Below are 27,938 nucleotides of genomic sequence, written 5' to 3' on the forward strand. Positions count from 1 at the left end.
AAAACTGCGTTAGAACTATAAATATAAGTACAAAGTCTGACCTATTGTTTTTGCAGTTCCTGTCCTGCACACTGATTTTTTTCCCTGCCCTGCCCCAGTCGTGTGATGAATGACATGACCTACTGGAATCCCAAAAAATCTTCAGCCTCCAGGGCAGACTTTTGGATTGTCTTTTCTCACCAACACCCTGTGACACAAGTGGTTGTGTGAAGAATGGGGGAGAAAGGAAAGGTTGCATTTGCACATGAAGGGTGTGCAAAATATGACCGGTGGACACAAATCACATGGGGGGTAAAAAAAATAAAAAATCCAAAAAATATCTGAGAGTTGCATGACGAATGTTGATTGTGGGATAGATGAACACTTAATGCTGCTGTGGATATGCGTTACGACAAGTATAAGGAGGATTGGCGATACCAACCAGAGAACGCATTATGAACCCACAAAGCTCCTGTTTAATTTGGTTCATCATGATCATGAATGTGAGCAACAGCTGTGTGGAACCCTAACACAGCACCTCAATCTCATTCAATCCTCCATTATTTCAATTTTTTTTTTCCCGACACACTGCACTCAGATTAGCCGGTGACTCACTCTATTATCTGCATCTGTATATACAAAATGCCAGCAGGGAGAAAACACAGCAATAATGTAAACCTCCTTCTCCTTCACTTCATGAAAGATGAGGCAGGCCACTGTGAGCTACTCAAGCTAGAGAGATGTAGGACTTCACCAAGGATACGTGAGAGATTCATAATTCATTAGCAACCTTGAGAAGGGAATATGGAGGTGATGGGAGGAATAAGAGGAAGGGAGACAGACAGAGTGAGCGTCGAGGAGCGAAGAGAGGCTTAAAGGACATTGACTTCTGTCAGGTCAGGGTCAGCTGAACATGAACGTGACTGAGCCACGGCTGGTTTAGTTCACATCACAGCCTTGTCTATATGATTAGAAATCACGGACAGAACAAGGATCCAGAAGTAGGGATGCGGACAGCATGTGTGTCTGTGGGAGAAACAGTTTTGTTGCTCTGAGCAGCAACATGGATTGAGTGCCTCTCTGTGAGTCCAAGACAATGTAATCAGCAGGTTCACATAATTGGGTCAATGTTTTCTCTTTATTGCACCCACTCTTGTATGGATGACAGAACTCTGATTAAGAAGCACTTGCAGGCATGTCCTTTGATTAAACAGGCCATCACACCTTCTCATATGAGAAGTTATCGCATCATGTGGAATCGCTAGATGTTCGTGGTCAAGACGGTCTACCTGAAAGTGGGTTGGCACCCCTCGATATGCAACTGCAACTGTTGCTCAACCAAGACATGACTGAAAGATGACTTTCAAGGTGATGGTGGCTTCTGCCAGCTTGGATTCCTCCAGTGTCAAATATTCGGGAGGTTTTTATGGGGAGCTGAAATATCTGCAGAGGTGTAATTTTCTCTAAACTGAGTGCAGTTCAAGAAGGAGCGGGGAGCTGAGTTGCACAACATTTGACTTGAAGATGCCACATGACTAAAATCCTGTTTTATGCTGTTATAAAGTACAATTGAAAACTACCACAATAGAAAAGGTGTAATTTGTAAAATGGGGCTTTAAACTTGATAAAAGCCATTTTTAGCTTCTGTTAGACAACCCCTATAAAGACATATGAGCCTAGGTAATGAAATTTCAACTCACAATAACATTATCTGTAAGGAAATGAATTTGTGTAAAAGCGTTGTTGCACACCCAACTGCTGCAAGTGCACTATAAATGTCACTGACAGGAGGCCAAATGAAACGAATCATTACCATGATTGAAAAAACAGATTGGCTTGAAAAATGCTGGAAATATTTGGGGGAATGATTGTAAACCACCTTGTGTAAGTGCACGCCTGAAAAAAAAAACAAAAACACTTTTTTAAATCATTTTGACTTCACTGTTAACTTTAAAGATGGCTAAAACAATTTCACATGTAAAATCTAAATGCAATAAACCAATATGTAGTATATGTTTTTCCTGGACCTCATAAAATGCTCCACATACATAAAACACTCTACTACACAGATTTATAACTCTGGGTTCATTATAAATATCTGGCAGGAGAGAGGATGGGCAGGTAAATTAAAGGGAGGGCGGGTGTGCGGAGTAATAAAATTAATACGACTACATTAATTGAAACCTCCGCCAACCGCCAACCAAATAAGAACTGTATTTCGTTTAAGTTACCCTTTAACTGTAAGACAGTCTCCCTTCATCTCCTTGCTGTCTGGTAATCTGTGATTATTCCCCCCCCCCCCCCTCCACTTTGCTGCTTTGAATTTTATTTATGTTTGGGTAATGAACCACATACCCAAAAACTGACAAAAGGTGAACAGATTGATTACTACATGCATTTGGGAGAGGAGTGGCAGAACACTCATTTGCTCTCAACAAAAACTTAACCAGGCTGCTAATCACTGAAACCCCTGCCCTGTCTCGACTCATCCCCGAGCAGCTTGTGGTGAGACGGATAGTCGTTTGGGGATTTGACACTTCTTTGTATTCTTTGAGGTGCGTCTGGAGTGGTTATCTTTCCATCCTCCTACCCTTCTTCCCTTCCCTTCCTGCAGATCGATGTCGCTACTGGGAAACCTGAGGCAATCAGAAGGTGTTGATTGGTGTCCTTTTCGCTTGCCTGATCCGTCCTTTCCATTTTTGTCAGCTCAGATACTTCGTATACTCTTACTCCCTCTCGAACTCTCCCACCCTTATTGCCATCCCAATCCTCTTCTCTCTTACCCTTTACAATGACTGTCACCGATTACCAACTCCAATGTTCTCCTCTCTTTCTGTCTTTCACCCCAATCTGATTTCTTTGTCTCATTGCTGTGTGGTCTCACATGTCTCAGGGTCTTGAAGTTCTCAAGGAGCTTTGAGCAACATTGACTCATGACGCAGAGCTAAGAGCTTCCTTCACAACCCCAAAGGAAGGGGTGTCATTAAGATTTTAACAGTGCTACTACTCTTACCGATACTGCTTATCCATCTGGTATTTGAACTGTACCCCGATCAGCTCCATTTATTCACAAGCAGCAAATTGCAACAGTGCTTACATGAAAAAAATCACTACTGATTACTTTTAAATATTAACATAACTTAGGTCAGACTGTATGTAGGCTCCAGGCTGCTGGCATGCTGTACCCGGGGCAATGATGGATGGGCTACAAGCTCGGTGGTAAAAAATCGTTCTTGCTTGTATGTCACAGAATTTTTCTAGATGCAAACTAGCCTTTACTTCTCTCTCTCATCAATAATGGGGTCTTTGTGTTTATGTATGGGTGTGCTCCATGATTCACTGACATATGACAGAGCGAGCAAGAGAGAGATCTTATAGATTGGGAAATGGAAAAAATGCATCATAGACCAACTATCAGGGATGAAGTTGGTGAGATAACTTTAATGTTGCAATAATAAATAGGAAATCAATTTTCTTAATGTCCCATGCTCTGAGAGCACATCTGATAACACTGGAGCATCAATACTGTGGTCTTTAATAATCTAGTACAACAGCCATTTAAATAGATTACCGGGCTCTTTATCTCTGCACAGGAAAATCCCACAGTGCCTCGGAAAGTAACAACGCATTGCACATCTAAATAGTCAGTTTCCACACCTTAACCAGTGAGTGCTCACATTCCACATTAGTGTCTAATGGCTTTGTGATGTAAATGCTATTATTTGCTATTTAACATTTAATGCTTTATCTGAGGTGATATGTTCTCATGAACATAGAAAAACTATTCCAATAGGCTGTGGGAAGATAGAAGGAATATAGTATTGCATTTTCACCCTCTGACTACCTTAAAGAGAGGGTAACAGTCCACACACATGATTATATTGAGGAGGAACTAGTTTTCAATTTCAGCTTCAGCTCCAAAAACCAAGCACGACACAAAAAATAGTAATCAAAATCACTCGAACATGATTGAAACGATGTGCTGTTTCAAGGACAGTCAATACAGCAGCCACTGCGTACTGTAACGGCATAGAAAGAAGAGACATGACCCAGAAACACTTGATAAAAGATACACTCTGCCGCTGTGGACCCACAGCCATGCTCGATGGGTAGTTATTGATCTGGTGTGTGCGTCAGAGTGTGCCCACGCAACTGTCCGCCTGTTTGTGGTAGCTGTAAAGAATACCTTGAGACTTGTGAAACTTATTAAGTTTAAGTACTCCTACTCCGAGTTTGAATTTCTGTGAAATTCTTTGTCAGCACTTTGGCAAAGTCAGACCGCAAATAAATTTTGGTTATGGGCGGAGATTCAGAGGCTATCTGTCATTTTAAATCTCTACATCAGTCAAAAAGTCAGTGCATGAGGGGATACAAAATCCATCAATGATTGAGAAATGATAGTGACGTACTTGAAATGACGTAAACGTGATCTTAGCCTTAGTCTCTAAATCAGTGGCTTGTACATGTGCCATCTGGAAATGCAGGCAGTCTGCTTGATGTGTGTTTGCTGCATAAGCAGGGTGAAATGTGCACTGGCCTGTCATCCTCTGAGGGCTCTGGCTCTCCTCCACCCAGCTGCACCGTCAGTCACAGTAATGGGAAGGGAATGCCGCGACTAAATGGCCGCTAATGGGAGATGACTGGGGAAACCTTAGCTCCATCTTTGGTAACCACTTATGCCACCCAATGAAGAGAGCCTAACACTGTCCTCATATATGCTAACTCTGAACTCTGGCAATGCCAACACAACCAGTCGCCAAGGGATTAACTCAGCCAGAGCTTATGTTAACAACTCATTCAAACCAAACAATGAGTTTTGCTCATTTAAATGAAAGAAGGGATGCTAAGTAGTGGGGTAACAACAATGTGAATGTCAGGTCAGAGGTTGGGTTCAGACACAAAGCAGAAGATTGACACTTGATGCATAGCAGAGGGTTTAATTTAGCTTTTTTCTCTTCTCTCATCAAAACGATGAAAGACTTTGGTACGTATTTGCTTCTTCGAAAAAATGCCCGTGTAGATTAAAGAAAAGTAGAAACTTTAACTACGGCTACCTAGGTTCATTACATGCACCCACAGAGTCTATGGGTGAATTTTGAAAGAGTCTAGCAACTATGGTGTGGTGTTCTCCTTTACAAAGATGAGGAATTTGGACTTTGCTACAGCCCTAATTGGCACCTTTGAGTGGCTTCTTATTCTTAAGACTTATGGCTGCTGTAGTAATCAGAAACGCTCCTCAAAAATATGACAGTTCAAAAAAATGAACTCATTGGTTTGACATTGAGTTGGTTTAGAAAATAGATAACTCTGATACTTGGGCTTTAAAAAATGACTCTGGACCTGTTTGACTCTTAGCATAAAACAAGAAACAATGGGAATGGCTCTGATCGTGGTTGAAAATAACTTTATTTATTTATTTATTATCATTTTGTTTTAAAGAAAGTCAAATCTCCTGGGCTACAACTCAAGCTCAAGATCCTTACATGTAACTCTCAGCATGGAATCAACTTTTCTTTGAAACTGCCAGTGTTGACGTATATATTTAATAGGAATTATCTGAAATAAAACACATACTGCCAACATGGGAATAAACAAAACAACAAAAAAATTTGATAAAACCAATAGTTCATATTAAGGTTAAAAATGATCAGTCAGAGTGAAATGTTACAGTCATCACCCTTTCCTGACACTCTTCAATTGTTTTAATTATCTGTGAGTTGATACAGAGAGATGCCAATGGTTTGATTGCTTCTTAGCATTAACTGCTAACTTTCCCAGAAGGAATTAATGTTTTGTACATAAATAAACATGTACAGGTGAAATGATATATTTTAGATCAGAATGAGTTCAGTCTGAGAAAGGGTGGTGTGAAGTTTGGAGGGACTAGATATAGAGACAGATAGATGATAGATAAAAGAGAGAAAGACAGGGGGAGTGGTAAAGATTAATGAACACACGAGGGCATTTGTAACACAAAAAAAATGAAGATGAACGATCCCCAGGTTCAGAACGAACAGATCTTCTCATTAGGGAAAAGGAACAAAAACTGGAGAGAAATGGAAAAAAAATGAGGGAGGAGCGAATGATGAGCGATGAGATTCAAAGGAAGGCTGATGGTGGTGAGCATGGGTTGGCACAGGAGGAGAGATGGGGAGACAGATGAAATGATAGAGAGGGAGGCAGAAGGACAGCTATTAGGGTTTGAGACATATGCATGCCAACGAGAGAGGACAGGAAGTGCTGGTGATGGATGGGAGGGCCAATGTGGGGTTACAGTGGAGGAAGAGACGATGACAACGACTGGACATGAGGACGAGATAGAAGAGGAAGAGGATGGTGAAGGGGGCAGTGAGGGTGATGGCCGTGAGAAAGTGAGGGTGGAGGGACTGAGAGTTGAGGGGAGCTGCCTCTCAGAGAGAGAGCGAGAGAGAGGAAGATGGTAAAGAGGAGGAGAAGGATGAGAGCAGAAAATGGGAAAGCGTATTCACTTGGACATGCTGTCATAACAGGAGCTGACTTGTCACCCTGACACTCTGAACTGGCCTGACCCGCACTGCTGAGGACGCAGGGGGCGGTGGAATGAATGGCTGCGGTAGAGGAAGATGAGGAGAAGAAAGAAAGGCAAACAGAAAGCGAAAGGAGGAGGATCAGTTTCAACAAGTCTGAGCTGCGTAGGTGATACCACAGAGGAAGAAGAAAATGAGGAAGGAGGGGTGGAGGAAGAACTGGGGTGGGCTTGTCTGAATTGATTTTCTAAGAGGGGAGATGGAGGGGAGAAAAGAAAAGTCGGGCTGGGCAGAGTATAGTTGGCGGTTTGTCTGGAATCACCTGTGGCCACTGCAGATATATATTTTAATATTCTGGAAAGAGGTATTTGAAAGATTTAAGTTTGAGCCCTAAATCGAGATGTCTCACTTTCAGCGGAAATGTTACCTCTGGGATTACACACTCACGTCAGGCTTGTCTTTAGAATTAGAATATTCAATTAAATTAATGAAAACAATGAAAACATGCAACAACATAAAGATGTTTTATTGTTGTTATCATTACTATTATTTTTATTGTTAACTATTTCTACAGATTTAAGAGATGAGGCACCTACGCAGATAACATCAGCCGTGTCAGTTCGGCTCAACACAGTGACAGTGCTGGCTGTATCCTCTTATCTTTAAAACACCCCAAAGCCTCATCTATGCTGCAAAATCAGCTTCCTTCAGAAGTGTTGATATTGTGTGATTCACCACACAAAGTTTTATCTATATATTTATTAATTTATTTCTAAAAAAATGCAATTAACTGACAAGTAACAGGTCCATTGCTGTCATCCTTCCGTTAGATAAAATTGACATGGCACCCTAAATTTAACTAAAATAAGTTTACTTCTCTAACTTTTTATCACTGGAATAGCTCGGTTTTTAGCACCAGCTATAATGAGTCGTTATGATGAGGGCAACTCTTGAGGTGGGATCACACCAGCGTACTTAGAGGTCACTATTACATGATTATATCAGTAGTCAGTACTCATGAGTTGGACCACATCCAACCTTAATTCTGATCTCACCTTCAACATCAATGTCACTGCATCGAGAGCACACTGTGAGTGATGGCGGAATATGTTCGCTGGATATTTCAACTTTAATATGGTAATTATGGGAGCTGATAACAACTTTTTTTTTTTTTTTAAGTTATGATGAGTGATTGACTAATTAGAGACCCATGAGAAAAACATCACATTTAATTTCCTCTTTCCGCAGACAAACCACTTAGCAAGCAAATTATTTATGTTTGTCTCACACTTAAAAGAAAGATGATGGTACCATGCAGGAGGAAGGGACAATGGCTGAAGAGGATCGAAGGAGGCTGCCTTTGGGATGAAACTTTGGGGTGGTGGTCGACTGAAACCTGGAATTGGTGGAGTTCCTGGTGGAGCTCTTCGAAGTTTTCTCACTATAAAGAAAATGGGCCTCTCTTTTTCTCTCTCTCTCTCTTCACTCGCAAGCATTAGCAAGCAACTCTGCCAGGAGATCTGCCACAAGGCAATATTGTCTTGTGTATGAATAGACTTTTTGATTCATGAATACTTATAGAACACTACATAATCATAGTGGAAGCTGCTCACCCCCTCCCTCACTGCGCCCGCCCCCCACCCCACAGCTGTATCCATCCTCCTTGAAAGACGCAGAGCAAAGAGCTGAGGGGGACGGCTGAGCACCACCTGCTAGGAAATCAGTTTGGGAGTCAAGATGTTCTTCTAGCACACACTCACACACAAAGCTCACATGGAACATGCATAATACCAGGGATGTGAGGGCTTCTAAGAGTATTTCACTATATTCGTGTCATGCATTATCCATGGTATATCTAATGCATAATTGAACAGTGTGTAGTATGCTGCAAGTGTATGGAAACAAAATGTACTGCATCTATACCTGAATGGTTTATGTCACGTTGGTTTTCTATGCGCTTTGTGTGTGTGCATGCTTGTGCACAAGCAGCGGTGCAGCTTCCTGTGTGAGCCGGACATGCAGTTAAAGCCATCGGGAAATTAAATCGGGCAGGAAAATTTCTTGTCTGCAAATAGATGTCAAAAATATATTTCTTCAACTCCAAAGGCAGTAGTATGTTGAGGATCTGCTGACAAACACAAACCTTCAAGCAAGCCAAAAAAGAGGAGAAAATAAATAAACAAATCTCCTCATCTTATTCCCATACTGGGCTGCACTCAATTTACCGCACTCATATTGAGGACGGGAGGTACGAACATTGCCAAGCTGTCAGATCAGTCGCCAGTTCCAATTTGCTTTTTCCACATCTCACATCTGCTCAAAGTCCAATTGGAGCCAGCTCATTTTCGCAAAGTCACCCAGACATCTCATGTTTACATGTGTAAGGCAACACCCGCCGTTTGATCCTATTTTCTTTCCTAAAAGACAACAAAACAACAACAACCAAAAAAAAACAAAACAAAAAACAATAAATAGTCTCGACAGAACTTTGTTCATATAGTACAATATCTCCTTTTGGATTTCCACGCATGTACAGAGGACAAAATTATGTATTCTTCTACTTTGCCTCATTGCGAGAATGTTTTTCTTATCTTTTGTTCTGTTCTTCTCCTTTTTTTTTTTTAAGACTTCAACAATTAATGAGCACATTTGTTTCTTTCTAATTAGGAAGCAAGGAAACGTGCACGGTGGCGAGGGAGGTCAGAGTAAATTAAGTAGGTGAAGCTTTGAGGTGATGGCGTGAGCAGGAATAAGAAGGAGACACGCTTTGTGAGCGAGAACAACAAAGAGATTTTTTACGGGCCAGTTTGTATTTTGAGAAAAATAATTATGTAATCAGCACATACCGCAAACATTATTCTCCTGGACCCTAACAGGAGAGAAGAAGCTTCATGAGAAACGCCTGACCATTGGTAGGCAAAGATCAGAGCAGGAACGTGGTTAAGAGCATCTATCATAACACTTATGCAACACCTGGCTGCATTGATTTCCTCCTTCCTTGACATTATAAAACACAGTGGCGTAAATTAATCTTCACACTTTCAGGCATCATGATATTATTTGACAAACCAGTCCTTCGATCAATGCTGATGATCAAGCTGTGCACTGTGTGAGAGTCATAGGACTGTGGACCACCCACCCTTCTTGTGTTACACCCCAGGGTGCCGTAAGACTTCTGCTTAAGATAGTGATGTATGTGGATGGTCACATGGCTGAAGGCTAGAATGCATTATAGACAACTTTCTACTGAATCTCAATGGACAACTGTGAATCACAGTGAATCAAAGAAAGCAGTGGCATGTGCACATATTCACTCTGTCGTGGTTTACATATTTTAATACATGGCATGGCAAATTCAATAGTTAAAGCCAGACGTTGGTCTCGTTTAATGTCCACATGTCCTCATTGCTGTCTGACTGTTCATTAGGAGCCTTCCCTTATAGTAACGGTTACTTTTCCTATTACGCTTCCCATCTTAGCACTACAGATGTGCTGTTTATAATGACACGCAATACAATCGGCTCCTAGTCAGTTTTCACGGTGCAATAACTGCCAGCTGAAATTACAATGGATGCCAGTGTGTTTTATCAGCTGTGGCTGCCTATTTACTCAGTAACTTGGCCAAAGACGTAGTGCGCTCACTGCAACGCATTTCATGGCTTACATGGGTTCCTTACCCACATCTCAAACAAAAAGTCAGCATCCTCAGCTTCAAATGTACCATGCTCATTTCTGTGCTGTGAGGAAATAAACAAGGAGGAGCAGCACTGTTTGGTTTCAGGGTAGAGCTACTTCACCGCAGAGTTATGTATGAAAATATATTTAAAATTTCCTGTCGTTACCATTGAAAGGTTTAGATGTTTACTATAGAAAAACATAGCTCAAGCTACACAGCAGTCAGTTATGGTTTGAGGTTTATTATGTCACCAACTGCGAATAAACATGCCAAATATATCACAAGAATAAATGAAATCAAGAATGAGGATGCTTTTTTTTTTTTAAACTTACAGTCTTGATAGTACCCGTAGGCTTGTTGATGTTCATGTATGCAGCATTTACCAGGTGAACAGGTAAACTTTTGTATTTCTCCTATCTAATAAACAGTTATACCCAACTGTCAACTGTCACTTGTAGCCATTTTCATATTTCATTTTTATGGAGACAGGACACATGTTTGTAGATGGCAAACCCATAAAGTGACTGCCTTCGTAAGTAATTGCACAATTTTACTGTAGCCAGTAAGTCAGATGGCATTCTCACATATCAGTTGTTAAACTCAGTAACTAGTCTGTTCCTTAAACTTCTCTTGTATAATTGGATTTGGATTTGGACAGAGTATCATTATAGGGATAGCAGTAGTTCTACTCACTATCTTTTCTATGAAGCCACATGCACATGAGTTTGCCTGGTATAGAAATGCTTAGTTTTGTCTCTGGTACATGCAGAAATAAACGTGTGCATTTATTTCTTGTGTTTTCTCTAAATAAATGCACACACACTTGAGTGCTGTGCACAGAGACACACACAAACTGTGTTCCTCAATGCGTTCATAAGTAATTGAACAGCCGAACAGTTATGGACTAATTGTTGTATATCCAAACAGTAACTGCTCAACCACCAGGATTTGTGCAAGAGGCCATTCATCTGTTGCATTTGGTTATTTTCCAGAAGGGTTAAGGAAATAGTGTCACGTGGAGAAAATAAAAAAGGCACAGGAGCTGAAGCTTGTTGTGGCGCCACTTTAGAGGTACCATCTGCCTCATTCAAAGCTCAACAGATTACAGAGCTTTCCATATGAAAACATCATCTACTTCCAGCATGGCTGTGTGTGTGCCCCACACGCATCTGTCCAAGAGACAGCAATGTCTGAGGAACAAATGACTGTTCATTATCATCAGCCAGTCTTTGTCTCTGCTCAGCCAAGTGTGCGCAGGCATGTCATGGTGGCAGAACTCGAACGCGGCAACTGGAAGAAAAGCACTCAGTCGGGGTGCAGCCTTGCCTTTCGGCTGGCAACTGCAGCCCGTTTAGGCCCGCTCATTGGCAAAGGGTTGGTTCCTCGGGATAGGCTGGATAATTAGTTAATTAGCTCCAGCAGCTACCTAATGAGATGCTATACTGTTTTATCCGTGATCAGAGGAGGAGAGCCCCCCCAGTTTACATGGCCCATTTCTCCTACCTATGCAGAAATTCCTTTAATGTGCACTTTCACAAACACATGAAGCACCTTAGAGAACCATGTAAGAACAGGTGCTGAAACAGGTTGGAAGGGAAGGAATTTGTTTTAGGCTGTTAAATTCACAGCCAGGCTTAAAGTAAGTTAAAAAACCTGATTTGCATACATGCATACTCGAGCGCGTATGGAATTAAATAAATCTATTGCCTGCAATGGGCACTGTGTGTGTGTTTCTGTGTGTGTCTGTGTCTAATGACTCCATATCTTGGCCTCTTTGGGGAGGAAACAGGTGGAGAGGAAAAGGGGGGTGGGTACGGGAACAGTTAGGAACGTAGCCAGGCCAAGAGGTGGCCCGGCTGGGGAAGGGGTGGGGCAGGAACTATGGCTGTTCTGGGTGTGGACGTGGGGCTGCAGACCACAGACAACACAGAGGAGAGCAGGTGTAGCCTGGCTCTCACACTGCTCACATCATCTGTTACTGGGTCAGAGAGTTAGTGCGGCCAGCCTGTGCTTTTGTGCATGTGTGTGTGGAGAAGAGTGAACTATTTCTCTCACCACTCTCCCAGTGCTCTTCTGATTTTTTCCCTTGCCAGCTCCCTCTCTGTTAGTCCTCTGCTGTCTCATGTCTTTATGAGGCGTGCATGCAAGTGTGCACGTGCCCTCGTGTCAGGTGACCTATTGTGTCTGCCATTATCATGCTTTTCCTCCTGCCAATCACAACTGCCCTGGCTAACTAGGTGCTTCACACCAAGTATTCCTGTCCTTGACCTCACCCTTTGTATAATGCAAATTACATGTATTACCATTCATAATGCCTATGTGTGAACATCTGACATGGTTAAGGCACACACATATGACGACATTCCCGGCCGCAGGTGTTGGGTTAGCCATGCTTGATGGCTTGATGGTTAATGGCAGTGTGGAGGAGCGAAGGTTAGTGGTGAACCAAAGGGGTGATGGCACCCAGCTGCGCCCATGCCCAAAGCCTCCACCAAGTGAGGAAGACCAAGGGTTTAACAGCTGGAGATCCACGACGGTCCAGTGACCGTGGAGCGGCACAGGCTGGGGTAATGGGCCGAGGAAGCAGCAGGCAGTGGGAGGAACCAAGTGGAAATGATGCAAAGAAAAGCTCGTTGAAGAAACTCGTAGCCATTTATTGACAAATATTGCCATAACCACTGTCCACGGTGTGAATCCGAGGGATGCCCTGTCGCACCAGTGGACAGGAAGCCCGCACATGGAAGTTAAGAGAAATCAGCATAAATATTTGCTTCAACCACCCAGCTCACTGAATAAAAACCTTTTATATATTCCAGATCCTCATTGCTGACTCATGGAGACATCACGCTCCCTCTCCTCTAGTTCTTTCTGCCTCATTGAGAGAGTTATGTAGTTAATTCCGCATTTTTGTCAGAGGCAATTTGGTTAAAAAATAAAAAAGGGCTATCTTTTTCATTATTTTATTGATGCGTATACTGTCTGCATTGGGGTCTGACTAAACTGCATTACAAATAAACCTTAAAATATTCATTATGCCTGTAAATAGTAAATAATGTGGAACAGTTCACACTTGACAATGTGGCGTCTTAAATACATCTGAAAGAGTGAAGGAAATGGCACGCTGTGTCCCCAGCTGTCATCTTGTTGGCAGGCTGCTCAGTTTATATGCCTTCTTCACAGGTCTTCACCTCAGCTGCTGAGATAAGACATCATCTTTTGACAGGTTTCACCTTTACTGGAATTCAATCTTAATTTTAAGAGTGAAGCTCTAAGAAAATGTCATCACTGTATGATTTATGTTGTTTTACCAGCTATGTGAATTTAGCCCTGGGGTTCGGGCCCTGCATACTTATTAGATAATAGCAATGCTTACCAACAACGCATGTTAATCCTGCTGCTTCTCCAGAGTGGTATGTAATGAAACCACACAACTCGGCAATTTTTTGAGGAAGATGTTTGGCGGGTGGGGCAGCAGCAGCAGCAGCAACAACAACAACAACAACAACAACAACAAAAAACAGTGTCAATGTTGCTATACATTCCACCCCCAACCTGTTCCACACTCCCTTCTCTACAACACATACCAACAGGTGACAGCATCACCTTCACACCAGCTCTCTCAGGCTTATTGAAAGTTGTTTGGGGAAACGCTGGAAAAATGACTCAAGAAAGTTGAAGTAGAAGAACCAGGACAGTTGAGGTTAAGTGCTTCCACTTAAAATGAACGCTCATTTTTGACGAGTTATCAGAGAACTACAACTGTTCTCATATTTCATTGTATTCTCTTCGTTGTCTTTTTTCCTTTCTTTCACTCTGATCTGTGTGAATAAACATTAAAAGTAACAAGTACATACACATACACATAGTGTGTATGTGTATACACTTGCTTTTTGCAAACAGATACTGTGGAATATTCAATCCATAATGCTATAGAATTATGGTGCCATATGTTGTTAATTATGTATGTGTGTGGGCTGGGAGCAGGGAGAGCTCAAAGACTGTTAGTTTTAGTCCTGTGACACAAACATCATCATGTTGTGTCGCAGTAGGCTCCAGTGCAAATACAGACAGCTTTTCTTTGCTGCACACGTATTTACACTCACTAACAACCAGCCTTTTTGAGTGTCACGATGTAAAGACGCTATTTTGCCTCCCCAAACAACTCTGCGCTTTCCCCGCAGGAGAACTGAATCTCCCAGTTAGTCCCACAGCACCGGGAGATGATTCAAACGGCTGTCATCCCGCCGTAATGATGATCCATCCCTGGCTATTACCAGCCCATGGTTCCTCACTTACAAAGCTGATTGCTTGACATGTGAAACATACATCAGCATAATCTGCCCCATAACTCAGTTTTTTTTTTTTTTTTTTTTTAAGAACACCCACAGCAAATCACCGAAGGGGGGGAGTTAAATGAAAAGGAGGATGAGCAGGGGACAAACAGGAGAGGAGGAAGAGGCAAAATAAAAGAGCACAGAGAGAGAGAGAAAGAGAGAAATAGGTGGATGATAAACTAGGAGAAAACAAGAAAACCTGAAAAAAAACTGAGGCCAAATATCAGTGTGAGCAAAGAATCATCCATTTCCATCTGAACCTCAGTGAACCAAACTAGGACATCTACATTGTCTTCCATTTGCACATTGTTATGTCAGCTTTGTCAGCTTTAATACACCAAACAATACGCATTTCACTATATCAGCGAGATACGGAACTGCTTATAACACTTCAAGATGAGACATACAGTGTAACGAGAACTGAATGAATGTGTCAGACATTACACACTGGCAATCCAACATTCTGATCCAAGGAGGCAATGATAACTCTGCAGTCAATACCTCTGAACATGATTTAAAAAAGTGCAAGCCACTTAAATTGGCTGCTCTAGTGTCTCTTCTAGCAGTTTTCACATTTCAGGGTCTCGAAAGACTGACCCCTCTGTTTGAAAAATACTTTCCTTTCATATTTTCAGATTTTCAATACTTTCAACAGCAAATGCAGGGCTGAAAACTCGATACTGCTCTAACTATGTTGAACTTGTGAATTATTTTCATAAATAATGACATTCAACGTTTCAGCTAGATATAAAGTAGAGAGCGAGCGTTTACTCCATCCCTTAGGTCTGAAATATGGCTCTCAAAATTCAAGGGCATTCAAGGAATTTTCAACAAATGGGGATAAATTCTAGGTAGAACGGAACAAATACGGATTAGGATTAATGGCACCATTGCAGTATCTATAGTTGTACTCCACAAGTGTGAATCCATAGGAGCGGCGACCAGAGAGCAGAAGAGAGGTGGGGGTAAGGGTAAAGAGGAGGAGGTAATAGATGGAGGTGCATAAGGTGAGAGATTATCAAGGCCACGGACAGACAGAGGAGAAACTGTGTCTGGGGAGCTGTCTGAATACATGTCTGTGAGTGTGTGAATGTGCGTATCAGCGCAGGATGCAGTCTGTGTGCATCTACCTGTCCATGGGAATGAGTGTCACTCCATGTGTTGCATGATGTGGGCCAGCTGAGTTGCTAATCCTTTCTTAGTAAATAGCGGCCCGGCCTGTCCTCTATCTCAAAGTCACAGCCTATACCATCGAACACACACTCTCAGTGTGTGTGAGAGGCACACTGACTCAAAAGACCTCTGCTTGTGCGTGTGTGTGATCAGTTGCTGAAGAAAATGCATGCGTGCATGTGCACAGAATTATGCTCTGGTTAAATGTCTGCACTGGCGCACATGCAGGAGCCGCTCTGCAAAGAAAGAAGAAAGAAGCTGCATTTTATTTTTAGCATCACTGGCAAAAACAGCCCCCCCCCCCGACACACACGCTTCACCCTCCCCTCTGTCTCATCTTTTTCCCACTCTCGCGACTCTCATCTCTCAAACTCTCTCACCCTATTTTGTGGGTACATCTGCATGTGCGTGCAAAGACATTTGTACGGCCCATGCTGGATACACTATGTCGAAATTAGCTCCAAAAAAAATGCTACTGTGCTGTTCCACCTTTCCTCTCTCAGGGAGAAAGCACGGTCCTATTTTCACCTCTCCTGCTTTTGTTCTCTCTTCCCCTTCTTCTTACATCGATGGCAGAGGGACATAAAAAGCTCATTGGGGTGGAGGTGACGTACGTACTGTAAGCATGTCTGTCACTAAGCCAGCCCAGGCAAGGTCAAGTGCTCAGTGGCCCCTTGAAGCTTTTCATTACATATTTAACTTCACAGAATTCCCTGCAGACACGTCACTGGAGACTGCCTGCTGCTTCTTCCTCCCCCCTCCACCTTCCCCTGCCATATCTGCTGCTGGAGAAGCCTGCCTGTCTGGGTGCAGACAGGTGAATTTCCATATTAGCACAGGGACTGAGTCAGGCGTGTCCGGCTATGTAAAAGATTCCACGGTGGTTAGAATTTGTGTGGTGCTGGCAGGGCTGGGGATATGACTGTTAAATCAGCGTTTCAGTGGAAACAGAGAGAAAAGATCACATCTCTCAATCAGCCAGAAGAAAAAAGAAAAAAAAAAAAAAAAAAGATTGAGACTGGATTTTTCTTCTCTTGACCTCAACTACTGCCATTCATGTCTTTGTTTGATGCTTTTTACTTTTGCTTTCTATGAAATGCTCCCACATATGCTCATTAAATGAGAAGTAAACCTTCGAGGATAGAGTGAGTAAAGGAGACGAGTTTTTTATTGGCGACATACTGGAGACATGAAATGCAAAATAAAAGTAAGGATGAAAATTTTAATTACTACAAAAATATGTCAAGACACGTTGAACATGGTTAGTACCCCAGCATACAAAGATTGTAATTCTCCAGACAAATGGATAGGTTGATGGCCACATTGCCACAGGGGAAAAAATGGAAACACGCAGCAGAAGTAGTCAGATGGAAAAGGGGAGCACAGCTGGTTGGCTGACTTGGTTGTCTTGCTTGCTACAGCAGAGTCAGACCTGATGTGCAGTCTGGTTTTCCCCATTTGAGTCTAATTCAAAAGGAGTAATATGCTAATGTGCCGTTATTTCAGTGTACTCTGCTGTATGTGTTTCCTTTAATCCAGTACCAAGGTCATATTAAAGTGATAAGATGGTCATTAAGCTGCAATTAGTACGCTTATGTTCTTGCTATCAATACTCGTTGATAACAAACATCATGGCAGCACGTCCACTGATAATATTGGACGATACTACGCGTGTGACTTATTTCATGAAACACAAATAAGACAGAAGTGCTAATAAACTGTACAATACTACGTCTTCCACCTCTGTTGGATTTTTCCCTTTAACACACCTCTTTAATGAGTTGTATGTTAAATTTGCAGTTTGCTTCGCGGCCAACATTAAAATTAACAGCTGTTCACTGATAAGTCCAACTCAGCCCAAATATCAGTTCAACATCAAAGGTGTGTTGGTTTTATTTCAATCGCTTCAACTCTCAGGTTCAGCTCACCTTGAAGAAGTAGAAAAGTAAAATGCGGGCTGAGTTTCTTGGTAATGCTGTCTGTTAATGCTGATGTTGGGAATGTAACAACGACAAAGAACTTGCATATAACTTCTTTCAACCAGTTGCACCACCACCACCAGGTCTGGGCTGATATCCTGATAATCTGAGTTCGGTGGTTTGAGGCCTGTAACGCAACACACCCAATTTTTTCTCAAATACCGTTTCACTTCCCAGTTAGGTTTTTTAGAGGTGTGTGTTCTGGACAGCTGTCTGTAGTTTGAAAACCCAGATCTCTGAGTCGAGGAGCAGAGAAGTTTTTGAGTAGCCCATGGACAGGCTGGTAACATGTCTCTTGTGTTGCTCACCCTCATCGAATGTCAGATAGGATTGGTTCCAGCCCCTGCTGGGACCTTTCATGGATGGGCGGTGGAGATAATGAATGGATGGCTGGCTGTTGTAGAGTACCCATCTTGAGTCATGGTGAGAAGGAGCACATCCAGACGAAATAAGATACAGCTGTATTATGAGATGTGAGATATGATCTTAGTTATTAAATACATTGCTAAATTGCTAAAACATATGGAAATGCAAAACCTTGCAACTCTCACAGTAATTTAGTGGTAGGCTTAGTAAGTTACTGCTGATTGAGGCTGCGAAAGAGCAAATCAGTGAACTCACAAACACAGCTACAACAACCAATCTGTGCAGGTGGTGGCTGACTGTTGAAAATGGAAGATCTCACGCAAAGATAAGCATTTCTGTCTGGGCAAAAAATATCTAGTTTACATTTCACATGAGCAAATCCAGCTCCTGTATCAATATTTAGTGCATCAGCTTTCCAAATCAGCATGTCAGGTTGCTGAAGCAGGAACACAAACAAAGCAGGACCCGTTGCAGTGTATCCACAGAGAAGACATTGATATGCATGAATGCATGCAGTGACACGTGCTTGACTCACACCACCTTTTAAACCACAAATGGGCATTTCTAAACCCCCTGCAGGCTTCTCTGTGTATCTCTCTCTGTCAAAGTAAAATGCCATCCATCACAGGAGGATGCACGGGGTGAAAGATTACTCACATTTCTCCCAATCTTGGCCAAATTGCACTGGATGGCTCTTGTATTTACCATAGCCATAGCTGGATAGCTGGAGCTTTTTCTTTGCATGTAAATGACAGCGATTTGGTCTCAATTTGCTTTCTCCTTGACTCAAAGATTGTGATGAGAGTGTCACAGATGCAGAAAGAGGAAAAGTTGCCAACACACTACAGGAAGGAGAGAGGTAAAGTTACTGGGCAAAAATACAGGAGGAGATTAGAAAGATCTACAGACAGACATTTAATACCACTATCTCCTTTATTCTTTTGGTACCAATTCTGCAAACAGTTTACGTGGGTATCTGTTGATACCCATCAGTTATTTTAAAACTGTACTTCTGTTCACGATCCATGTCCTTGAAATTCTCTTATAAACAGGATCATTTCCCTTCTTCAAAAAAATATACATGCCCAACTGAAACCTTATTTAGTCAATTTTCTGGCAACTAGCAACTGTCAAGAATGAAAACATCAGATAATATACTGAATAAATTCATAGTCCTTTAAACCAGAAGAATTGGCCTGTTGGCCATAAGTTATACACGGTTAAACAGTATAATTGACACTGTTGTAAGCTAAGCCAGTTCTAGAGCTGGGAGCAACCACCATCAAAAACATATTCCATCCAACAATTATCAACCTTATATTTTATATGTGTCTGTAAAAGAGTGATAATAATAAAGTATGTGGCACATCTATGATGAATCCAGCATATCAAACTTCCTACATGTAATCAGTTTTCTGTTACAAAACAGAGAAACTGATCTCTTTGTCAGAACTGTTATCATCAATGTGATTTCTGTCAGCATGAAATATCTACACGTATAACCAAGAAGAAAATCAGCAAATTAGGAAAAAAACAAAATGATCTTTAAGCTCCTTGTCATAGTTCAGGCAGAGCCCTGAAATATAGTAACAAGAAAACACACAATGGCTTGCTGGCAGCTTCATCACCAACATTGCTGGTAATAGTCACATTTTAGATGCACTTAGTTATCCACTTGAAGCTAAAATTGTGTTGAATAAAGAATAAAAGATAAAGATGCAATAAAAAGGAAACACTTTAAGTAATGGCATGCAAATGAAAATCTGTCACCATTGTAAAGGTTGTGTAAGTACTCAGAAAAACAACAAAGTAATGTCCTTTAAAAGAGAAATAAACAAATCAAAGGGAGGCAGCCTATTTTGGAACAGCTTCAAGCAACCCACTCTCTCTTCAGCTAATGAAATATCTAATGCACTTAGTTTCCTTTAGTTAGCACCTGCCTCCTCAGAGGCATGTTCCTCCTCTCCAAGCTAAATTACTCAGTCTCAGCGGAGCGAGACAGCGTGGTGAGTGACAAAGACGAGAAGTCGAGTATATTTTCAGGAAAAGGATGACGAGCTCATGCTGGAGAGCTGAGGTGACAGATGATTCTAAGTTTTTCCAAACCTGACTGTGGCAGGTCTCACAGTGTCCTGAGGGGGCGGATTGTAGCCGTGGTGAACTCGGCCTGTAAAGCCCCCTCACTTTCTGATAATAACAACTCAAAAGTGCATCATAACCTGTAAAGCCTTTTTACTGTCCAAGCTATGCAGCCAAAAACTAGACAGCTGGATGTTGGAGGCTGCAGGTGGAGGCCGAGCAGTTAAAATGAAAAATTGTGAGGCGCATTTCAGTGTGAGTAAAAATGTCACACCTGTATCTGATTTGCATGCTTGTTCCTATTCCTTGTAATACAGGGATTTCTGGGAGCTATACAGGCACAATGTAACCAGCAGACATATAAATAATTCACATGCAAAGAGGTTAAAGGAGGTGCAAGATTACAGATCTGTTTTAGTGTTCTGAATATCCCTCACAAACTGTTGTGACCAAGAATCCCTAAATAAATCACATTGGATCAATTTAAATGTGTATGGTCATGCAATCATTGGACAAGATATGAAAGGCCTCCAAAACACAAGTTACATCAAAAGTTTGTAAAAACTTTTAGGATTGTGAAAAACATAGAAAATAGTTGAGCTATTTTTCCCTTACAATGTAAACATTTCCTTCTGTTATATAGTCACTGTTGTTTAGAGTATTTGGAATATGGAAGGGAGATAACAAATTACCTTTTTTTGTTGTTGTTTGTTGTTTTCTTTTGGGTGATGGTTTGTGGGAAACACGGAAAAGGAAAGCAACAAACAATTACACAACTAGAGCGTTTAAACTGTAATAATTGACAAAGGAAATCCATATGGAAGAGAACTCTTCATCCATACATGTTGTCATTAGATTGATGAATGGTATTGATGTCATCCTTTACTGACTTAATCAATTCAGAAAATGGAAGAATAGTCTGAGGTGAGAAATCGACTTGTTTGAGTGCACAATGCCTGTTTTGTGTTTGGTAGGATGACAAGGAGTGAAACAGATCTTAGTAATGTCGTACCACTGTGGGATAAGGTGTGACGTTGCAACTTTGTTAGACGTCCCATATTTTACTTTGCCTTTGTTTTATTTTGAAGCCTTAATATCCATTGGAATGTATAGAGGTTGCACAACACACGTTTCAGTTACATTTGTAAAAACAAACAACTCCAATAAAATATATTTATGTTTTCGGTCATACTGTGACAAAATCTGGAAAAGCTCAAGGGATGTGAATACTTTTGTAAGCCACTGTATTTGCGGTCTTAAGAAGCAAAAAAACGTTGGTGCAGTTTTAGGGCTCCTCTCTCAGGCTGCTCGCTGCAGCTCTAGTAACAGAAGCTCCATCAGCCAATCAGAGGAGAGGATTTGGTCTTAACTGTTTCTAAGCGTTCGAAATAACAATGCAGCAGCTTTCAGGTAAACGCTCAACAAACCATATCCTACAAGGCACTGTGGAATAAAGTTGGCTGAGATTGAGGTGAGGCTGCTCGATCCTGACGCTGGTTTCTATTCACTGAATACAGACTGGGTGTATTTCTCTTTGGACTATACGCCTCGATACCGGAGCATTAATATAGGAGACCTGCTTTAGAATCAAATATGACCTGGAAGTCTCAGTTTATAAAATACAGGACCTACAGGACCATTGGGGGCCTGTGTTTCACGAGGTAGAGCTGCTCACATACCAGATTGAGCCACAGGTCCTACAGTTCATGTGAGAAAATGACCTTGAGCAAGACACTGAATTCTAAATGTGGCACTGGTGTATATGTGTTTACATACTGAGCTGCGTTGAGTACATAGAAGTATGAATGTGTGTTTGCAGGATGTGACTGCACCAAACACGATCCATTTACAATAAAGAAAGTATCCAGACCACTTACCGAGGACGCCAAGCCGGTAGTTCATGGTCACCACGATCACATTGCCGTACGCAGCAAGGACGCTGGCATCGAACATGTTCCCAGTGCCTTCCATGTAGGAGCCTCCATGAATAAACAGCATGACTGGCTTCTTTCTGCGGTCACGAATATCTGCGAATATCACAGACACAAAGACACAGACACAGACACACACACACACACACACACACAGATTATAAAGCAGGGAATACTGAGCAGAACGAAAAAAGTGAATAACTGTATTTACGCCTCTCGTATTCTCTTTGATCACACATTGTGTTAGCCCATAATATACTGAGAGCAAACAGCAAATTGCTCAGCTGGATGAAAACAGTACGTTTTATGAGTCTAAGAACGAGTCTGTTCCTTGCAGCTGGATGCCAGCTCTTAAAAATGAGCTTGAGGTAATTCAGATTTCAGGGAATGATTCAAGCAAGAGGCTATAACAAGAGACACCTCTGCAACAGTGTAATCAAATGTTTCCTGGTGATTAAAGTAATAATGCTTCAAGAAAATCACTGAGCAGTGTTGCATATTGAAGCTAACTTGTATATCACTGACTCGGGTGCTTGGATGAACAGACTGACGCAAGAAGTTACATGCAATTATTCCCATCTACACAAGTTCATTGACTAAGCAAACATGAAAACAACGTCAGATGCAGGGTAATTAGTTAAAGTCAGAATGTACAAATGTGAGGAGCTAACAATGTGAACTCCCGCTCTCTGAGCGGTTAGAGCATCAGGGTCAAAGTTCACCCTTAAGTGCTCTCTGCTGCAAAGAAGAGGCATTTTAACAGCATGTGAAACAGCACTCTGGAATAACACAGCAAACGCACTGAAATTGGGCACCACAAACATCATTTACTGGTAAAATAATTCAAAAACCAAAACACCATTACGGCATGAGGACACCTACTAAACTAACCCTGTAGGAGTATTGCTATTGTTTGAGAAGTTTCTGTGCGCAATCAACAGCTAATGAAAAGCCACTGGGCAGTTAGTGTATCATACCTGCAATGGATTTCCATACCTCTGTCATTCTGTTTTGCACCTTGGAACTTGGGATTCCTAGGAATGCAAATTACAGCTCTCCCTGTGCTTTTGGGACAGCCACATCAACCTTTTTCTAGGTCAGTTTCCCCCATGGAGAAACTCTCGAGAGCACAGCTTTCTTGGATGCTGCCATTTTTGAACTGGCACAGATTGTAAGCAGATTCCGTCTTATGGTAATAAAAAGAAAACATAAAAGGAACATTCTCCAACTACTGGAGTACTTTATCTCAAAAAGTAAGTTTTAGAGTGTAATTATGTAAAAAAATTAATTTGGCAACCTTTTAGACACATTTTATTTATTCACATTTGCTTCAAAACGGTTAAAAAGAATGCCACATTGTCTGAAATACTTTATTCATGTGATATACTTTTTGAGGATAAATTCTGGAATTTCTTTATAAAATGCATGGAGATTATTCCAACTTGTCAATGCTCCTTCAGTGCCCTGTTAGTATGCGTGTGTGTGTGTGTGTGTGAGTGTGTATGTGTGTGTGTGAAGGATGGTCCGTGATGGGTCCTCGTTAGCCTTTGAACCAGTCTCTCAGCAGATTGAGAGCAATGATACTCCTGCCTGCCAGGAGTCCACGGTAGCATATGGCACACAAGACTTAGAGCAGTGGCACGGTGACAGCCCCTGTTGGTTTCTTAGTGTGTGTGTGTGTGTGTGTGTGTGTGTGTGTGTGCAGGCCTGGGGATATGAGAGCGCAGCAGTGCAAAACAACCACATAAATAACAGCTACAGGATGTGTTAGCAGAGAAGAGAGATGGCGAGAGTTTGGCTCATTTCGATCCCTGCTCATAAACATATATTTATATATATGTGTATGTGAAATACCTCCTGAAACATGGAACACACACGCATACTATCTCAGCAGTGATACACGAGGCCAACACGCGCACACACAGTCGTACATATCTACTTACACACATATACACTTAACGACAAAACCGATGTATCAGTAAGACACTCTTACACAGGAGAGAGAACATTTTAAAGGCAGCAGCAATGGAGGGTTGCTATGGCAACTGCTTCACTTGGACTTGTTTCTATCCCTTCTCTCTCTCCCTGGGTCTCTCAGTCTCTCTACATGAGCCACTGTCACGTGGACACAGTCTCATTGACTGTTGCCGTGGCAACATATTACTCTTGTGCATCTCTAACCCCTTGATGCCCTTCACCACATCTCTACCTGGATCTCACTTCATTAGCCGCAAGTGGCCGCACACCCACTTCCTCGCGCCGTGCTTCTGTGTACGCACACACACACACACACACAGGTCTAAGCATCCTGAAGATTGACAGGTGCTGGCATCGTGGCAGACAGAATGCAGATACAGACGCTCTGGCGAACATGCCCACATCCACGCAAGACACTAACACACACACACCAAGCAGGCTGTCTGAGTTGACCTGTGGACTTTGTGTCTGTGGATCAGCTACCAGGCAAAGTGTTCAGGCAGAGTGACAGACAGCACTGAGGTCCTCGGGGGTTACAGGCTCTCTCTCTCTCTCTCTTCCTGTCTTCTCTCTGTTTCTCTCTGCCTCTGGCTTTGTTGTGTTTATATCACAACTAAACTTTACCATGTGATGCCCACAGATGGGCTGGTGTTTAGCCACACCTGATCCCTATTGGAAATAAAAAAAACAAACAAACAATAAACAAAAAAACCCACCAGGCCGCCTAGGGTACCAACATTTAGCTCTTTAAAACATGCAAATTTTATGCCGCAAGATGCTTCAAAATCTAATCAGATCACCAATTCTGCTGGAGAACCGGTGGCGTATGTGTAATGTTTATATCATTTGTTTTCCATGACTTATTCTATTCACAAACAAACAGAGCAGGTGCTGTGTGACATGCTGCCCTGTGTGCTGTTCCATCGAGGGAGGCTGTTTGGGAAATGGAACAGTGTCCAGAATATACATGCAAAGCCTCAACAAATCCTAAACATCCATTGCTCGATTATTGGCAGATGGTAAACAAGAAACAAGCTGATACATTATGGTTCACATGCCCAACTGAAGGAGATAGCAGATATAATACAATTATGAAAGAGTGCTTAGCCCCTGTGGTAAAAACCGTAATCTAACTTGAGTGCAGACCCAAAACAAACCCTGGAGCTGTTCTTAACTCGATCCAAACACACACGTTTGAGCTTCATGGTTCGTGCATCCAGGTTTGCTTTGCATTCTGGGATGAGGAGGCTCACACAAAAGGCAGGTAGCAGACAGCAAAGTTGGCAGCTTTAATGTTAACAGCCAAGGAAGAGTTAACTGGGGTTAACTGGCAGTGATATATGTTGCCTTTTTGACTCTGTCAGCTCATGAAGATATTCATGAGCAGAATCAGCTTGGTGCAACATTATGACAATGCACCATTTCACATTTTGGTGCTGAAGATGCCATTTCTAGGTTATCACAGTCCAGAACACAAACCTTTCTGTATTCACTTTCCTTTTCATGCCAGAAAATCTGACCAATATTAGTATATCATGTGGTTTATAATGGCTGATTTTAGTTCACTTTGTGTGAAATCAGACCAGAGCAAAAAACTTTAGGTGTGAAAATGCCCTGATCCTCTCAGCTGTATTGGAATAGTATGAAGTGGATGAAAGCAATGCTATTTTCGATTAAAGTCTCTTGTTTGTAACGAGGGATTTTTCAACGGTATTACCTTAACAAAGCAAAATAAACTTCTTCCTCCACAGCTGGTCGTATACTTTGAAGAAAAACAGATGTGAATTATTGCTGATAGGAAACGCGTATAAGTTGACAGGCTGAAAGTCAGGCTCTGTTCCTTTCTCAAATCAAAACGGCAGCTCAACAGCAGCACCACATACTTCAGACAAAACAGAAATAATTAACCAAAAACAAAAGCTGAAAAGGTGAAGAAAATCAAAAACCTGAACAATGCCGCTGCAAAAAAAATTAAAAAGGGAGGGGGGGGGGCAGCTCCATTCAGCAAACACAAACAACGACAAACACAAAGCAAGATGGCAGAGAGCAGCTGAGGTCTGGTACCCAGAGGAGCTTAGCATGGCTGCTGATCCTTTCAAGCAGAACGGAGACAATGAGATGATTAGGGCTAAACTTGTGTTGAGTGTTCCAGTTTAGCACACCGCCCAATGCTGCCCTCAGAGACCCCACCCTCCAGCACCCCCTGGTCTCCTTATGAGAAGTGGGTTCTTCCTTTTCCACCGTGTAATCAGATGGCTGATTAGTCATGGCGATGGAACTGTGTGGTGGCGTGCATTACCTCAGGTTTTGGTTTTCTGGGAAGTGATATTTGCTGTCAGAAAACGCTGACGAGTCCAGCAGCTAGTGGGAAGACAAGGTGCAGCGCATCTTTGGGGTGTAACTGTGACTTAGATTGCAAAGTCTGCATCAATATTTTTCTTGTTTATATATTCTATAAAAAGTGAGGGTAAACCAAAGATTAACATCATACACAAACACAGGCCCAGCTCCACTGTTTTGGTCTCTCCACCAGCTGGGGGACGTGGAGGATGTTTCAGAGGCATAAATTACAGCGAAGTGCAGGAACCTGCTGCGATAACATCTTCCCATACGTTAAACTAAGCGTGCAGAAATCAGAGTGGAGGCCTTCCTCCTTACAGAGGGCAATAATTAAAAGGATACTGGATCTTGTTGGAGTGAAATGACAACTCAAGAGGGAATAGCTAAGCATATTGAATTTTGTACCTTCGACAAATGATCATTTCTACCACCTAGGCTTGATTTTTCCACAATCCAGTTTCATTAGTATGGCTAGGCGGCTGAGTGTGTATGGATGCACATGTAGGTGTGAGGTGGAGATAAATATTGACCTTTTTGCACTGATGTTCCAAGCTGTAATAATAAGGAAATTGCTCATAGCAAATAATGAACTGTCATCTGTGCGCAAAATACAGCTCTTTGTGCTAGTGGTCCAATTAACAGAAAGGTTAAAGAGTGGTGAAGATATGCAACAGTGTAATGGGGGCAACACATTTATGTACATTTCTGTATTTCTTTGATCTGCAAATTCAGTAATAATAGACTAAGATTATTACAAAGGCTTATCTTAAATGCTTAAAATTGAAATGTTAACTGGAAAAAGGATTTACACTATGTATGCAACCTCAACATCAAGAAAAATATTGATTAAAAAATTTATGGAAACTTATTTCTTTAGCTGGGGGCTAAAGCCAAATCACAACCATCCAAGAGAATTTTTCCTGTACATAAGGAAATGTTTTGTTTTGTTTGTTTTTACATGTTTTATACACCAGAAATTAAGGTCTTCATTTCAATGGCATGCAAATGTGTACAGTAAAAAAAACTGCATTTTTCTATGACTTAGACAATCTGCCAAATATTACTGATGGCGCGCGAGAAATGCAAGTTTGAAGGTGTTGAGGTGAGTTATTTTGACAAAAAAATAAAGCAGGAATTGCCAAGGATCTGATGTTGGAAACAGAAACATTAATTTGCACAGACTTTGAGGGGAAGCCGAATGAAACTGAAATGTACTGCAGACAGAAAGAGGGGAAAAGAGAAAGAAAGAAAAAAAAAAAAAATCTCATGAACTCCGCTGAATTGTGTGATCGTCTGTTGCTAATGAGATGAATGTGCGTCTGCGTATCGGTCAGTAGGAGGTCATTGGCAGGCTGATGTGATCGAGGGCTGGAGGTTGAGACAGACGTGCAGTGATGAATGGGATGTAATGAGATGCACAGCAGCAGAGCTGGCCTATAGGTCAGTGAGCCGGGCTAAGGCTTAATCGTTAGAGCGCAATGGATCAAGGCAAAGGCCACACTGATTGCATCTGGGACGTGTGTGTGTCCAAGCGCTGTTATAATAAAACTTGTGAGAAGCAGCTGGACCCTGGACTGTCTTCGGCCCGCTCTCTCTTT

General features: G+C 41.8%; 1 protein-coding gene across 8 annotated transcripts in view; it reads right to left on the reverse strand.

Annotated features, from left to right (window-relative positions):
• The window catches only part of nlgn2a (neuroligin 2a), a 157,047-nt gene that overhangs the window by 33,526 nt on the left and 95,583 nt on the right, over positions 1 to 27,938 (reverse strand). For 4 of the 8 annotated variants that reach the window (XM_029526001.1, XM_029526003.1, XM_029526005.1 and 1 more), the window contains one exon: positions 21,970 to 22,119. In XM_029526001.1, the coding sequence (XP_029381861.1) occupies positions 21,970 to 22,119 (150 nt within the window). The remainder of the gene's footprint in view (positions 1 to 21,969; positions 22,120 to 27,938) is intronic. The other 4 variants (XM_029526006.1, XM_029526008.1, XM_029526007.1 and 1 more) reach the window with 2 other exon arrangements.

This window comes from Echeneis naucrates, chromosome 18 (genome assembly GCF_900963305.1).
Source record: "Echeneis naucrates chromosome 18, fEcheNa1.1, whole genome shotgun sequence".
NCBI lineage: Eukaryota > Metazoa > Chordata > Actinopteri > Carangiformes > Echeneidae > Echeneis > Echeneis naucrates.